Genomic DNA, 15,156 nt, shown 5'->3' on the forward strand with positions numbered 1-15,156 from the left:
CTACCCCTGCCACCAAAGCACAGGGCCAAGCCCACCCCAGGGACCCCACAACCAGGACCAGGGGGCTACAGACAAGAGTTGGCTTTATTCACGGTCACGGGGACAGCTGTGTCACTGGCAGCTGCCCTCGTATTGCACATCCAGCGACGGGGGAATATCCATGCCACGTCACAACACAGCGTCGGCACTATGGGACCTCGGGGAGGGGGGCGCAGGCACCGTCACCACCCAGCAGGCTGGGGAGCGGGCTGGGGCGCCAAGGGTTCACAAAGGCAAAAGACCCGTCCACCCATAGATAGAGAGAGAGAGAGATAGATAGATAGATATAAAAAAAAATAGTTCCACGATGACCAGAGCAGAACCACAGGGACACGCGTGCAAGCGGAAATGTACAGCAGCCCGCGAGCAGGTAAACATGCTTTGTACACACACACACACGCAGACACGCCGGGACGCAGCCGGGGTTTATGGTGCTGGGAGGGAGACAGAGCCATAAACCCGGGCTTCACACACACCCTCACACGCACACGCACACGCACCAGCCCCTGCGGGCAGCGCCCATGGCTCGGGGGCTTGGACACAGCGGGTGTTTCTCACTGCTAGACATGTTACGGAGACACGGACACGGTCCCTTGGAACGGAACTGGAGGAAGAACTCGTGAGCGAACGGGGCAGGGGCACCCCTGCTCCTCCCCGGCACGCAGGCACCGGCTGGGGCCGGCTGGAGGGGAGCAGGGGGCTACCGGCGGTTCGTTGTGCTGCTGGTGGAAGAGGCAAGGATGGGGGTCCATTATGCCTCTGGCTCGTATTCCTGGTATTCCTCCTGTGGGATGGGGAAGGAAAGAGCCAGTGAGAGAGTTCAGGTGGGGCACAGAGACTCTCTCTTCTCCAGCCCAACACCAGCTTTGCTCTGGACAGTGCACCGATCTCTGTCACACTGTGTCCACTGTGCCACCCTGTCCCCTCACCTGTGGCGCTTCCTCGTAGTTCTCCCCCTCTGGCTCCAGCAGCGGCTCGACCAGTGGCTCCTCCACAGCCTCCTGGGCCACCTCCTCTGCCTGAAAGCAAACCAGGAGGTCAATGCGACACACACACAGAGCCCACCCTCCCTGCCCCTGCCAGACCAGCAATGCACCCAGGATACAAGGGGCTCCATGGGGAGCCAGTGGGCCCCATGGCACACAGCAGCCCACCTAGCTGGGAGGTGACATGCACACATCTGTGGGAGCAGGGGCTGTGTGTGTATGTCCCTACACTGCTCCTAGCCCCAGCCTCAGGCAGGCAATGAATGTTGGCACCACGTGGGCCTCGACAGTCTCCAGGCACTGGCAGGGCTGCGGGAGCATCCTGCATCCCTGGCAGGGGAGGGTGGTGCCGGGTAACCCCTCCCCGGGGCTGGCAGGCGGGAAAGGGGGGCAGCCAATCCCCCTGTGCAGCAGCATCGGCGGCGGTGGCCTCATTTCTTCAGCTGATGCTATTTTGGGCTAAGCTGGAAGCCAACGGCTCATGGGGCGGCGAGCTGGAACCCGCTGCCCCTCCCGCAGCTGTCAGGTCACCTCGCAGCAGCCGCTGGAGCGCAGAACCGAGGGCCCACGCCGCCAGCCGCCATGGCAGGCCCCGAGCGCGCACACGTCCGCACACGCCACGGGCACCCCTGCTTTGGGACTGGGCAACAGCCAAGGGGCCGAACCCAGGGATGTGCCAGCCTCCCCACGGGCATGGCAATGCCTGGGGATTCTCACCTTCAGGTCTGCAGGGAACTCCTCCTTCTTCACCAGCCCGGTGGCCGCCGCAATGTTACCTGCGCCGGAGAAGGCGGCTTCGCCCAGCTGGGACGCCTGCTCCTTCGCCTTCTCAGCCACTGCAAGAGCCGGGGGTGCCCATCAGTGCCCACCCCCATGCCAAAAGGGCTGCCCAGCTATGGTTTTGTGCCCTGCACCACCCAGAGGGGGAGCTGGTGGGGAGATGCTGGGCAGGATCAGGCTCTTGCCACTTCCTTGCCCTGGTGGGGAGGGGAGGGGAGGGGGCCATGACACTGCTCTGCAGCTGGACAAGGAGTGTGAGCAGCCGCCACAAATCCTTGGTTGCTGGCCCTGTTATATAAGAGGCTTTAGCAGAGTGACATCAGCCCCTCAATTAGCCTCTGATCTCGTTAGTGTGGCCACACTCTCAGGGCTGGAGGGGTACCAGGGCAGGAAGACAGAGGGGTCCATACCTGAGGTTACGCCTTGCACCACACCTTGGGTTTTACTCCCTGAGGGTAGAAAGAGACAGACATCAGGTTAGAGGGACTGACAGCTGGGCTCCAACATGTGCCATGCCTGGGACTCTGGCAGGGCTCTGAGCCAGGACAGTATCCCATCCACACCCCATGCCAGGGCACTTGGGGGGCTGAGCACTTGCCCGGCCCCCCTCAAGGTTCTTGTTGTCCCTGCAGGAGGCAGAACTGGGGCAGCACAGGGCCACCACCACGTGCCAGGCAGGGCAGAGACCCCAGGGCCCAGCACCGTGTCAGAGCACAGCCAGGCAGGGTAAATGCAAGCTGTATTGCTGAGAAAAACCTTCCAAGGGGTCAGAACCTAGAGCTGGTGCCAACACAGCATGGGAAGCCCCACTGCTGGAGTGCCTGGAGTTGGGTGCTGCTGCTGGCTGTGCCAACCTTGCCAGGATCCCTCGAGCAGAGAGACACCATCCAGGACACCCCACAGAATGGGAATGGGGTGTCTAGGATGGAAGGAAAGGTAGGCGCTGGACAGTTCCTGTAGGATGGGGCCTCAGGGTGTTCCTCGAGCTGCTGGACCTCAGTCCTAGTGAGGATGGGGGCCCAGGGCAGGCACCCACCACTGCCCAGGAGAACAGTTCTTGGGCCTCAGCTCTCCCACAGAGCTTGTGCCCTCTGGAGCAGAACAGAGCCCGAGCCCTGCGCCCTCCTCCCTCCCACTGCAAACAGGGTTGGCCTCAGCTCCCTCCCTGGGCATTCCAGCATCACAGCCAGGCACAGAGACTGCCCAGGAACTGCTTCTGCTGCCAGCCATGTCTTCTAGGACTTGGCCCCGAACAGATCCTCCCCCAAGGGGCAGCACGGAAGGACCCCTCAGTCACCAGCCAAGTGCAGGGGAGATGCCAGTGTGGGATGAGCTCCAGGGCATTGCCTCTCCAAGGGGGACAAACATGGTCCCCACCCCCCTGCCCCAAGACAGGCACATCCCAACACAGGGGTCACCACCTCCGTCATGGTCCCTCTGCTTTCCTGCCCCAAAGCATCCCGGGCACAGAGCTGAAAGACCCTCGGGCTCAGACTGCGAGCTGCAAGGGGTCCAGTCCCCGAGGATTCCATCCCCTCAGCCTGAGGACCAGTCCCCGACTCTGCTCCTGCCTGCAGAGCCCACTCTCCTGCCCTGCAGATTCCCGCTGGGCAGCGAGGCACTGCGGGCACCGACCCTCTGCCCTGGAGCACTCCACTGCAGGGTGGTCGTGGAGGGGAAGGAGCAGGGGAGAGGGGGAGCATGGCCGGGGACAGCTGGGGACGCAAGGGGGACGGCAGGGGGATGGGCAGGAGGACGCAAGGGCAAACGCAGGAACAGGCAAGGGCAGGCAGAGAGGGCCGGCAGGGGCAGGCAGGGACGGGAAGAGATTAGCCGGGAATGGGGAGGCAGGGGGCAGGCAGGGGCTGGCAGGGGGCAGACAGGGGACAGGCAGGACAAGCCGGTCCTTACCGACATAGAGGACCCCTTCCTTGGTCTTCTCGGCAGCCTCGGCCACCCCCTGCTTGGTCTTCTCAGCTGCGGCGACCACCCCCTCCTTGGCCTTGGACAAGCCCTTCATAAACACCTCCATGGCGGCTCTGCGGGGAGAGGCCGCACGGCTTCACCCCGCCCCGGCCCCGGCCCCGCGCCCGCCCGCCCCGCGCATCCCGGTCCCGCGCATCCCGGTCCCGCGCATCCCGGTCCCGCGCATCCCTGCCCCGCGCATCCCGGCCCCGCGCCCCCGGCCCCTCCGCCCGCCCGACCTGGCTCGCTGTCGGCGGGGACGGGCGGGCCGGGCCGGGCCGGGCCGGGCTGCGGCGGGGCGGGCTCAGTGCGGCTGTGCCGGGGCCGCGCTGCGCCGCGCTGCGCCGTGATGCGCGGGGGGGACCGCGCCGCGCCGGGCTGCGCCGGGCTGAGCCGGGCTGAGCCGTGCTCGGCCGTGCCGTGCCGAGCCGTGCCCCGCCGCCCCCCCCCCGCCCCGCACCGCCCCCCGCGGCGGCGGCGCCCCCGGTCCTTCGCCGCCCCAGCCCCGCAGGCTCCTTCCCCGCACTGCGCGGCGCCCCGGGACAGTCGTTCTTCCCATCTCCATCGCTCATCGTGATCTCACCCCACGCTGTCCCCAGGCTGTTCTGTCCTGACCCCCATCGCCTCCTATCCTACCCTCTCCCGGTCACGTCTGCTCCCCTTCCTTGTCCCATCTCGTCCCGATCCCATTGCTTTCCATCTGCAGGCTGCCCTTACCCCATTCCATCCTTGTTGCCATCCTACTCCCTCCACATTCCAACCTGTCCCTATGCCGTTCCCATCCCCTTCTCGTCATGACCTCTACCTCATTCCACCCCACTCCCATCGTACCACAGCCAGTTCTGATCCCATCCCCTCCGCATCGCATCCCCCACCCTCCCCATCACATCCTGTCCTGACCCCATCCTCCCCATCCCATCCTATCCCTACCTTCCAACCTGATGCACTGCCATCCTCTGGGTGTACCATCCTGCCCTGCCCACACCACATCATGGTCCCCACACATGGTGCACAACTTAAACAATTCAACTCCCTCATCCTGATCCTATCCCACTCTGAGCTCTGATCCTCATCCCCCGGCTCCCTGCCCTAGAGAGGGATGCCCCATCTCTCTGCTCCCCAGGAGGGGCCGGGCTGGCCTCTCCCCTCCCACTCCATCAGCTGCAGCTGGGATAGCTCCTCATCCCACCTGCCCGTGGGTACTTAAGAGCCAGAGGCAGCCCAGGAGAGCCAGTGACGGTCAGGATGGCTACAGGGGAGCAGGTGGGTGCTTGCCCTGGGGGCCAGGGAGGCTGTAGAACACAGACAGCCCTGCCAGCCCTCGGGGTGCCCAGTGTGGGAGGCAGCTCGGGGGCTGCAGGCTCCCTGCTGGAGTGGTCATGGGGCTCTTCGGGGCTGTCCCACCTTCCTCTGCAGAGGCAACAGGAGCGACGCCGGCAGAGGGCTCGGCAGCAAGAGCTGCTCCCGGCAGAGATCCTGGGCAAGCACCCCCTGCAGAACAGGTATGGGAGGCCTGGCCATGGACAGCTTCTCCCAGCTCTGGGAGGGGTGTGCTGGGGCTGGAGGGAGTCTCCAGCATGACTGAACACCCCATTTCCTCTCCCTCCCTCCCTCCCCAGATGGGCACTGTGGTTTTTCAAGAATGACAAGAGCAAGATGTGGCAGGCAAACCTGCGCCTCATCACCAAATTCAGCACTGTGGAGGATTTCTGGGCGTGAGTGTCCATCGGGTGGGCACACCCACTGTGCCCCTTCTGGAGATGTTCTGGTGGGGGGTCTGAGCCTGAGGCACCTATTCTCACCTGCTTCTGTGTCTCCATCTAACACAGGCTGTACAGTCACATCCAGCTGGCCAGCAAGCTTGCAGCTGGCTGTGACTACTCCCTCTTCAAGGTACTATACCCCATCCTCAGAATGCCCCCAGCATTATGAGGGCACACTGGGTGCTGGTAAGGCTGTCAGGATGGCCTGGCCATAAGATGGGAGGAGGAAGTCTGCTGGATGCTCACAGCTCCCCAGCTCTGGCTGGGTACTTGGTGGCCCTGACTGTCCCCTTGCCCACCCCTAGGATGGCATTGAGCCCATGTGGGAGGACAGCCAGAACAAGCGTGGTGGGCGCTGGCTCATCACCCTGGCCAAGCAGCAGCGGCACACCGAGCTGGACCGGTTCTGGCTGGACACTGTGAGTGTGGCCCTGTTCAAGGCTCCTGTCTGTGGTGTTCCCCCTGCCCCAGGGCTGAGCCCCAGTGGGGACTGTCCCAGGCTCCCCGTCTCCTCCCAACAGCTGCTGTGCCTCATTGGGGAGATGTTTGATGAGTACAGCGACGAGGTGTGCGGGGCCGTCATCAACATCCGCACCAAGGGGGACAAGATTGCCATCTGGACCCGGGAAGCAGAGAACCAGGAAGGGGTCACCCACATTGGGTAATGCAGCTTCAGGGGAGCCTGCACAGGGGAATAAGGGCTCCTCGTTTGAGGGAATAGGCCCAGAGGGAGAAATGGTGCTGCCCTGCTCATGCATGCCCTTTCTCTCCTCCAGGCGTGTCTACAAGGAGCACCTGGGCCTGTCACAGAAGGTGGCCATTGGGTACCAGGCTCATGCAGATACAGCCACCAAGAGCAGCTCCCTTGCCAAGACCAAGTTTGTGGTGTGACTGCGGGGAGAGTGGGGAGCTGCCTATGAAGTCTCCATGTACTGTCTCACAATGAATTTCTGCATCTGAGCACAATCTCTGTCTCCAGGGCTCTTGGCAATGTGGGGTGGCTCCTGTTTGTTGGGGAGGTTTCCTGGGAGGGAGAGGATGATGTGCCATATCCTGGCCTCTCCATTCTGGGTGTGCAGGGCCAGGAGCACAGAGCTGGCATTGCTGTGGTCTTTGGACACTACACATGCCCCCTCACCTCTTCTAGAGTCTGGGACCAGTGCCTCTCTCCCTGAGGCTTTGGGGGTGTTTGCTGTGTTTTGGAGGGCTCTGGATAACTCCCAGAAAGATGCTATTCTATCCTTGCCTGGCCAAGGCATGGGCACAGCTCACTGCCCTGAAAACCTGGGCATGGCAGGGCTGCTGAGGCCAAGCTCATCTGGGTCAGCTCAGCCTGGGGAGCTGGTCCACTTTTCTCCTAAGTCCCTGCACATCTGTGAGACATGGGTCTGCCTTCTCAGGAAGATCAGTTTCCCAGCTGAGGGCTGGCAGTGTCCCTGCAGGGTGGGTGTTGGGCTGCAGTACAGCATGGTCCCCATGCTGCATCCCCTCCCACAGACACTTGCAGCATAGGTGCTATGAAGTCCTTTTTCTTCCCCAGGTTTTGTTGATGCCAGACCTGCAGGTTCACAGCCTCAGTCTCTTGAGCCCTGGGACTTGGCTGGCTCCTCCTTTCCATGGCTCATGTCTCTGCTGTCCCTTCTGGAGATTGTGGCCCCCCATACTCTCTTCCAGACCCACCCCACACTCTGTCCTTTAATCTTCTATTTGTGTGTTTGATTGTTGTATCTGTACTTCCCTGCCTAGTCAGATTCTAGAGGTGGAGCTGTCTCCTCACCTCCTGACAGTGGCAGCTGCAGTTCTGCCCTCACTGCAGCTCTCATCCAGGAGTATCCTCCATTCTCTCCAGCAGCACCTCAGCTCAGTCTCAGCCTAGGGCTGCGCCTTGTCCAGGGCCACATGTCCAGCCCATCCATGCCACCTCATCAGCCCAGATGCTTGTCCTCTGCTGTGATGGCTCAGTGGTGCCTTCCCTGCAGACAGGCTCTGCAGACACCTGGTCCTGCAGAAGGATGATGTATTGACTGCTCTCTGCTCTTAGAGCTGTTGTGACCTGTCTGGTCACAGCTTGACAGGCAGCTGCTGTGGCTGTGTCACCCAGGGTGACCGTGCCTGCAGTGCAGCCTGTGGGGTTGAGCTTGCTGAGCCCTGCACTACCCTGGGATGCTGCCACGGCTGCAGAGAGCTGTGTCCCTGGGACTCAGCTGCCTTTCTCCAGGGACATCAGCCTTGCAGGGCCCTCCACCACCCAGTATTGCTCCTGTTCTAGGCAGAAGATGACACTAGAGACTGAAGACAGGAGCTGATCCCTGGCAGGCAGTGTGTCAGGTTATGTCCCTGTATCCTTGCATCATGTGATGGCCTTGGGTCATTTCTCTGTGCAAGGGTAACAGCACCGCCCTGCCCTCCCCAGCAGGGTGACGGGGTGGGGAGGCAGCAGGACTGGGATGAGGGGATGAAGTATGGGGGGGTAGCAGCCCGGAGTGGGAGTGCTGCAGGTGGCAGGAGTGGGATGAAGGGATGCAGTAGGGGGGCAGCACCCCAAACTGGGGGTGCTGCAAGCGGGGGATCAGGGGCTGGCTCTGCCTGCCTTGCCCGCTGGTCCCGCACGGGCACTGCGTGTCGGCAGCCCGGGTGCTGCCTGCGCTGCCTGTACCGCCAGCGCCTCGCCACGCGATGGTGCCGCTCGCCCGGCCTTGGCAGCTCCGGCGCGGCAGGGATGGCAGCCTGCCCTGCCTGCGGCGGGGTCCCTGTCTGCCCTGCCCTGCTCTGCCCTGCTCTGCCCTGCCTGCGTTTGGGTCTCTGGCTGAAGTGGGGTCACAGCGCTACCCCAGCTGCCTCCCACCTCGCCCCCCCCAAAATGAGAGACAGGCAGAGCCACGCGTGGGGCTGGCAAAGCTGAAGCTGGAGGAGGGGTTGTGAGACCCCCTAAAACGCACCATTAATGTCCCTCCCCAGCAGTGACAGTGTCAATGTGTGAGAGGCAGGGGTTGTCTGTCCCTCTGTCCCTTCAACCTACTGCTCTGTCTCACATGTCCCTTTCCTTGCCCCCCACCTGGCTCTAGGGCTGAGCCCCCTGCAGCCAGGCTGTCCTTGTCCCCTTACCCCAGCAAGGGCACTCTGCTCATGGGGTGCCCTTGCCCCATCACGTCACCAGGCCAAGGTTAACTGAGGTAGGAGGGGGTGCAGAGGCTGCTGCACTGCCGTGGTTCATCACCATTCTCATGTAGCCACAGTGGGATTTCATTTGATTGGAAAAATAATAGGAGCCATTTATCTCCATGGCTTTATGGGTTCCCATCAGCCCTGCAGCCCAGCAGGCTGGGGGGCTGGCAGTGCCCACCCAGAGCCTGCCCTTCGGGAACACAATGACCTTTATCCTCAACTTTTGCACCCCACAGCCCCTCTCTGAGGGCCAGAGGGTGCTGGGGGGCACAGAGTCACCCCTTGGGTGGGCACAGCAGTTGCCAGGAGCCACACAAGTGAGTACAGCAGTGCCAGGGCTGCCCCCGGCCTCTCTCATGCTGGGCAGCTGTCCCAGCTGGCAGCCGAGCTGGCAGCCCTGTCAATAATAATAATTAAAAATTAATACTAATCAAAAGGGAGAGGCAGATGGCAGCAGACATGCGGCAGGGCTGGAGGTGAGGGTGGGAGGCACAGCAGACAGAGGGGCCTGCAAGGACAGGGCGGGGGGGGCAGGAGTGCCTTGGGGTCTAGTGGGGATGGGAGGTGCAGGTCAAGGGACCCACGTGGCACAAGAGGGCTGGGGGATATGGGGATGGGGTTGCTGTGGGGCACAGCAGGGATGGGAATGGACTGCACTGCTGCAGGGATGGGGTCCTGTGTCCCCCTTTCCGTGCAGGGGGTGCGGGTCAGTGGTGCTGGGTGGCCGTGCTGGGTCACCTTGACAGCAGCTGGCATCCAGCCATGGCCAGGCACTGCCAGTCCAGCTTCTCCCTGAGCCATCAGCTCTGGCAGCAAGGACAGATCCTGCCTCTGGCCCCTGGCACACCTCTGCTGCAGGCACCCATTCTTGCAACCAGTGAGTGCTGCAGGGTTTAAATCCCCCAAATAACTGGGGAAGGAGCTGCTGGCTCCATGCAGGGTGCGTGGGCCGGGGAAGAACAGGCAGCGCTGGCTCACCGTGGGAGTGGGCAGGCAGCGCGGCTGCCGGCGCTGAGGCTGTGCCACGCTGTTCCTGCAGTGCCTGAGCCCACCTGCCTGCCCCGTCACACAGCCGTCACAGGGGGGACTCTGGACCTTGCAGGGGAGAGGTGGGTACAGAGATCCTCCGTCTTTGGCCACCGACAGCATCCTCGTGCATTCCTGGACTGGAGCTCGCCGTGCCCTCCCTGCCAGGCCCTGGAAAGGGCACAGGCTGAGCCGACCCTGCATTCAGAATCACCGTGGTTTGCAAGGAGGGGTACCCAGGGTGAGGGGTACCTACAGCGCACCGTTCCCATGACAACTCCCGGCAGAGACAGCAGCCGGTGCGGGAGATGAGGGAGGCGCAGGGCCTGTGGACCCGCCGGGCATGGGCTCCCACGCTTGGCAGGACACACTGGGGCACAGCAGAGGGAAGGCACCTCTGGTTCTTGCTCCCACGCTTGGGCTCTTCCTGTTCCATCCCATTTCTTGCAGCTTGGGACAGGCAAGCACAGCACTGCTGGCCGTCGGCTTCCGCCCTGCAGCTGGTTTGCACGGTGAGGAAGTGGTTAAGTGCCTGCAGGGTTGTCCCCAGTGCCAGCAGCAGAAGAGGCAAAGACGGGGACAGTATCTCCTGCCCTGAGCCTCAGGGAGCCTGTACCTGAGAAGGGTCCTTTGCTGTCACTTCTCATCTGGGTGGATACCAGGCTCTGCAACACGGCTGAGCACTCTCCTTCCCCGCAGGGACGGGCTGGCACTTCTCGCTTGGCAGAGGCAGGCAGGGGCAGTGGGCGGGTGGGATGGGGACAGGGATGGGGATGGGGACAGGGACAGAAGCTGTGTGGCCACAAACCTGCAGGCACGTCTGCAGCACGGGGCTGTGCAGGCACTGTCACCACACCTTCGGGCTGTGTTCTGCTGGTCCTGTATCATGGCCCGGGTGACCCCCAGATGGCTGGCACGTGCCCACAGGGCTTTTCCCTCCCCCAGTCACCATGTCCATGCTGTCCCCGAGACTCTGGTACTGCCCCTGCCTGCAGCCCCCTCCCTCAGCTCCACAGTGGGTACCACCAGCTGCGAGGGGACCGCCCTGCACCTCCCTCAACGCAGATGCATCCAAACATTAGCACATCCTCGCAGCGTGACACAGGGACCAGCCGCTCTCCCGGTTCACAGGGGAGCAGGTGTCAGCCCCGAGGCTGCCTGGACACGGGGCACGTGGCAGTGCCGTCGGTGCCTGTCCTTTCCCTCCTGGCCCTGTGCTCCCTGGTGTGCCCTCGCAAGGGGCTGGTGATGCTGCACACACAGCCACCCCCTTTGGCGGGGCCGGGGGCTGCCAGGCTCCTTGTGTGCCCCAGCTCCACAGCTCTGGCTGGGAGGGCTGGAGTTTCCCGGACGGTCGATGGGCCCATCGATCCCGCACAGCTCCGCCGGCTGCTCTCCCACCGCCCTGCTAATTAATTGTCCTCTGCTGCTGCTGCTGCTATGGGAGTGCTGGGCACGGGGCTGCTTGGGCTGCCTGCACCCTGCCCTGCCTGCACCCTGCCTGCCAGCACCGGGCTTTGCCCCACACGTCAGGGAGCCAGCACTCACTTCAGACCCACCCCAACCCACCTGTACCATGAACTGTCAGGCTGGGGATGGAACTGGCAGGCCCAGGGCAGGGTGAGGGATACAAGGGGTGTTTGGGAGGTAGCAAATGGCCACTTGCAGCCCACTAGCTGCCCATGCCCAGAACAGCCTCACACTGCTGACAGCTGTGCTCACCCCTGTGCCAGCCCCCAGCCTGGTGTGGGGACAGGGATGGGGACAGAGACACTGCCTTTGTGCCAGTCTGTGATGAGATTTATGCTTGGCTGCCTGGATAGAAAATCCTAGCCAGGGGATGCAAAAACCTCTCCAAGCCCCAGCAGTCCCCTGCCCAGAGCACAGAGGTCCCCCTGCCCCAGCACCCACAGTACTCCCAGGGGTGAATCAGTACCAGCTCCATCCAGGATCACCCACAGCACTGCTTGGCATGTGGCACCCATGGGATGCGCAATCCAGAGGCTTCTCTACCTATTTATCCCACTATCCTCTGTCCCAGCCCACACTGGCTCTGGTGCAGCCTCCCTATGACCAGGCTATACCCTTGAGGACCCCAAGCTGCATGCCAGCACCATGTCCACTCTCCTGTCATCCTGGGTGTCAGTGTCTGCATCCCAGTGCTGCCAGATGTTGATTCTCTGTGGTGAGGACCTGGCACCCTGGTACTGTGTCTGCAGAACTTGTGTGTGCAGGGTGACACCACACTGTGCTTCTGGCCACCTCATTTTCCCCCACAGCAGCAGCAAATCCATCTCCTCAAAAAGTGGGGAGTGACTCTGTGGGTGCTAGAGGCTACAAGGAACAGCCTCTGCCCAATGGGCTTTCCTATACATCCTAAAGGAGCCCGTCCCACCCTATCGTGTGCTGTTAATCTACTCTTGCAAATGGCTAATTTTGCAAATCCCCTTATCAGAATTAGGTCCTCAACATCCATATTTATTTACTTTTCATTTTCATAATCTTTCTGCTCCTTGTGTGGCTGGAGTTGTTTTCACCGGCTCAGTTTCTGAGCATCCTTGTGCAGGATGACACCTGGGAAGTCCCACACTGTGCCACATTACCCCAAGCCAAGCTGTCCCATGCCATGCTGTGCTGTGCCATGCTTTGTCACCTGTCTATGCAGCACACGTGTTCCTCACACCTTTGGCTCTGCCAGTGACACCATCAGCACCAGTGTCCCCTCCCCACTGGAGCACCCTCTTGTCCCATGCCCCACACAGCCCAGTCCCTGCCTGGCGCCAGGGCAGCCACATCCTGCCCCTGGGGCCCTGCATTATGCATTGTTTATCCGTCAGCACCTTCCCTGTTTGTAACTCAATTAAGCAGGCGCGGTTTTGCTAATACAATGGTGTTTAATATTCGGCTTCCTTAAATACCACAAATGGATAGGGAGGCAGCGCACGGGCGATCCATTATACATGAGCTCAAATATCTACTTAAATATTTGATGGGAGTTTAGAAAATCTCAGGGCTGGCCTTGCCCGTGGCTGCCAGAGCTGGGCAGGAGGTCGGGCATGGCACAGGCAGGGGCTTGCCAGGCTCTGTGGTGGTGGGAGTTGCCTCACCTCATCTGGCCCAGGCAAAAGTGGTACCTGGGGCGTGTGGTGAGAGGTGAGCAGTGCCAGGGAGGTGACATCCCCAGGGAGCTGGCAGCTGCAGCCCACAGAGCCTGGGTGCAGCACTGCTCACCAGGTGAAGCCCTCCCTCCACCTCCACCTTAATCCAGTCTTTTTCAGAAGAAAGCCCTGACACAATGGCTGCAGCACGTGGCTGAGCCATGACCGCGGAACACTCGAGAGGAGAATTAATTTTTAATTCCACCTTAATTACTCTGAGTAATAATCCATTTACAGCACCCAGTGGGACCAGTGTTTCTGGCATCTCCCTGGGGCTTGCAGGACACCCAGATGCTGAGCATGTGGGGTTGAAGGCACTGGGCCAGTCAAGCACTGCAGTCTCCTCCTCAAAAACTCTGATTCCCGTGGCTCCCCGTGTCCTGCAGCCCCTCACACCACCCTGGCAGGTGGTCAGGGGTCTCAGATGCCCCCACAGGCATGAGCCAGGCAGACATTGACCCTTGGCAGCAGGACTCAGGGCTCTGGCAGCTGTAGAGCAGGATCTGGCTCATCCATCCCCTCAGTTTCTCCTCAGCAAGAAGGAAAGCAAGCGGAATTAAAAGTGATCTCCCCAATCTGTATTAATTAGAGTTTATTCATTCATCAGTGCACCCTGCCACTTCTCCACTGATGACCCAGCCGTGCTGGCCGGCAGCACAGGAGGGACATTACAGGGTGACACCCCACAGCCTTGGCATGGCACCTCTGTGGCAATGAGCAGCACCAGCACATGGGGAGGGGAACTGAGAGAAGCTGAGGCTGGACTGGGCACCCCTGGCACCCCCGGCTGGGCACAGGGACAGGGAAGATGCAGTGCGTGCCCAGGGGGTGGGAGTGTTGCTGCCGGCGCAGTGCCAGGAGCAGGAGCTGGAAGCCATCCCGGGAGAGAGAGAGGTGCAAGGAGCAGATGGGGCTGGCATCACACTTGGGACCCCCAGCCCCCTCCCCACGGCGCTGCCCCAGGGCAGCACCATGCTGGGCGCCCACCTCATGTGCCATCTGCACTGGGTGCCCCCACCTTGCCCTGCCCTGCTGCTTGCCTGGGGGGGTTGGCCACCGTGGGAGCCCGAGCTGGGGGTCCCGGCACTGCGGGGGAGCTCTCCCCGGTTCCCATGGCAGCCCCCCGGAGCTCATGTGCAGAGCGGTGACTTCAGCAGGAGCAGATGGAGCCGCAAGGAGTAAAAACATCCTGTTTCCATGCAAATGCCATCAGTAATAACGAGCCAGCCTGAAGGAGGGTTGTTATTGCTGCGCCAGAGCTCTGCCCACAGGCACTGGGGGGTCTCCTCTGCCACTGGCCCCCACCAATGTCCAGGCAGATGTCCCGGGACTCGTGGATCTGCCTGGGGCAGCACAGTGGGATGAAAATGGGTACCGACAGGTGTCACCCCACAGTCGCTGCCCTACCTGTGTGTATGGCTGGTCCAGGACTGCATTGGCACAGGAGGTCCCGGGAGGTGTGTGATGATGGGAGATGGCTCTGGCCTCATCCCGGAGCAGTGCTGGCAGTGGGCTCGGCTCTGCCTGGCCCTGGCAGGGTTGTGCTGGGGTGGAGGGAGGCCACGACACAGCTGGTGCCACCCGGGAGAGCTGAGCTGGCTTCACACACGCTTCAGCTCTTGAAGGCATCAGAGCAGTTGTTAATTGTTCCTGATGCCGCTAATGAAATTATTGCTGCACGACGCTGGGAGCCACTGTCGGGCCCCTGCTGCTGGGGACAGGGCTGCTCAGCACGGCTGCTGCAGGCTTGGGCTGCCACAGGACTTGGGGAGCACCCCGGGCACCCCAGTACAGCCTCAACCCCCTTTGATCTTTGCCCCTTGCCCACATTGCAACTGCCCACTGGTGATGGCAGCACTGCTCGTGGGCACCTTGGCAGGGTGCAGGGAGGGGACAGAGAGGGAAGGGGCTCCATCCCCTGGGAGAGGCCAGTGTGGCTCAGCATGGGGTACCTTGAGGCCAGACCACCGTGTATGTCAGGGCCCCACAGGTGACCCACGTTCCCGCCAAGATTGTGGTCCCTCTTCTGTGACATTTCCCGTGGGGTGCCAGGCTGGGCTGGGGAGCATCTCTGGGGCATCACCTGGTGGTGCAGCAGGGGCTTGGGATGGAGTGGGGTGTGGAGGGGAGATGAAGCACATAGCAGGTGTGAGCTGCCGGGGGGTGTCCCGGGGGGTGCAGAGCCCGCGGGCGAGCCGGAGAGGGGGAGTGACGCCGCGCCGGGGGATGCGCCGTGCCCGGGGGGGAGCGAGCCGGGGGAGCCGCGCTGCGCTC

At 62.2% G+C, this 15,156-nt stretch overlaps 2 protein-coding genes across 2 annotated transcripts; one reads left to right on the forward strand and one right to left on the reverse strand.

The window, feature by feature from the left end:
- Nucleotides 1-554: 554 nt before the first annotated feature.
- Nucleotides 555-4,052, reverse strand: SNCB (synuclein beta). The gene is made up of 6 exons (XM_083871777.1): nucleotides 4,010-4,052; nucleotides 3,717-3,844; nucleotides 2,216-2,254; nucleotides 1,743-1,861; nucleotides 969-1,058; nucleotides 555-823 (listed from the first exon to the last, which is right to left on the reverse strand). The coding sequence occupies exons 2-6, from the start codon at nucleotides 3,835-3,837 to the stop codon at nucleotides 791-793; spliced, it is 402 nt and encodes a 133-aa protein (XP_083727903.1). The 5' UTR covers nucleotides 3,838-3,844; nucleotides 4,010-4,052; the 3' UTR covers nucleotides 555-790.
- A 963-nt stretch (nucleotides 4,053-5,015) lies between these two features.
- EIF4E1B (eukaryotic translation initiation factor 4E family member 1B) lies at nucleotides 5,016-6,424 on the forward strand (the record flags this gene model as incomplete). Its single annotated transcript, XM_083871929.1, has 7 exons — nucleotides 5,016-5,033; nucleotides 5,187-5,272; nucleotides 5,390-5,485; nucleotides 5,600-5,663; nucleotides 5,839-5,952; nucleotides 6,055-6,194; nucleotides 6,310-6,424. 7 exons carry the CDS (start codon nucleotides 5,016-5,018, stop codon nucleotides 6,422-6,424), a joined length of 633 nt encoding a protein of 210 aa, XP_083728055.1.
- Between the last annotated feature and the right edge of the window lie 8,732 nt (nucleotides 6,425-15,156).

The sequence above is a fragment of the Zosterops lateralis genome, assembly GCF_965231275.1.
Source record: "Zosterops lateralis genome assembly, chromosome: 14".
In the NCBI taxonomy this organism is placed as follows: Eukaryota; Metazoa; Chordata; class Aves; order Passeriformes; family Zosteropidae; genus Zosterops; species Zosterops lateralis.

Coding starts and splice junctions, on each gene's coding strand:
- SNCB (XM_083871777.1), bottom strand. CDS start 3,837: ATGGAGGTGTTTATGAAGGGCTTGTCCAAGGCCAAGGAGGGGGTGGTC. Junction 1,059..1,742: donor AGTTCCCTGCAGACCTGAAG/GTGAGAATCCCC, acceptor GTTTGCTTTCAG/GCAGAGGAGGTGGCCCAGGA. Junction 824..968: donor ACTACGAGGAAGCGCCACAG/GTGAGGGGACAG, acceptor CCCATCCCACAG/GAGGAATACCAGGAATACGA.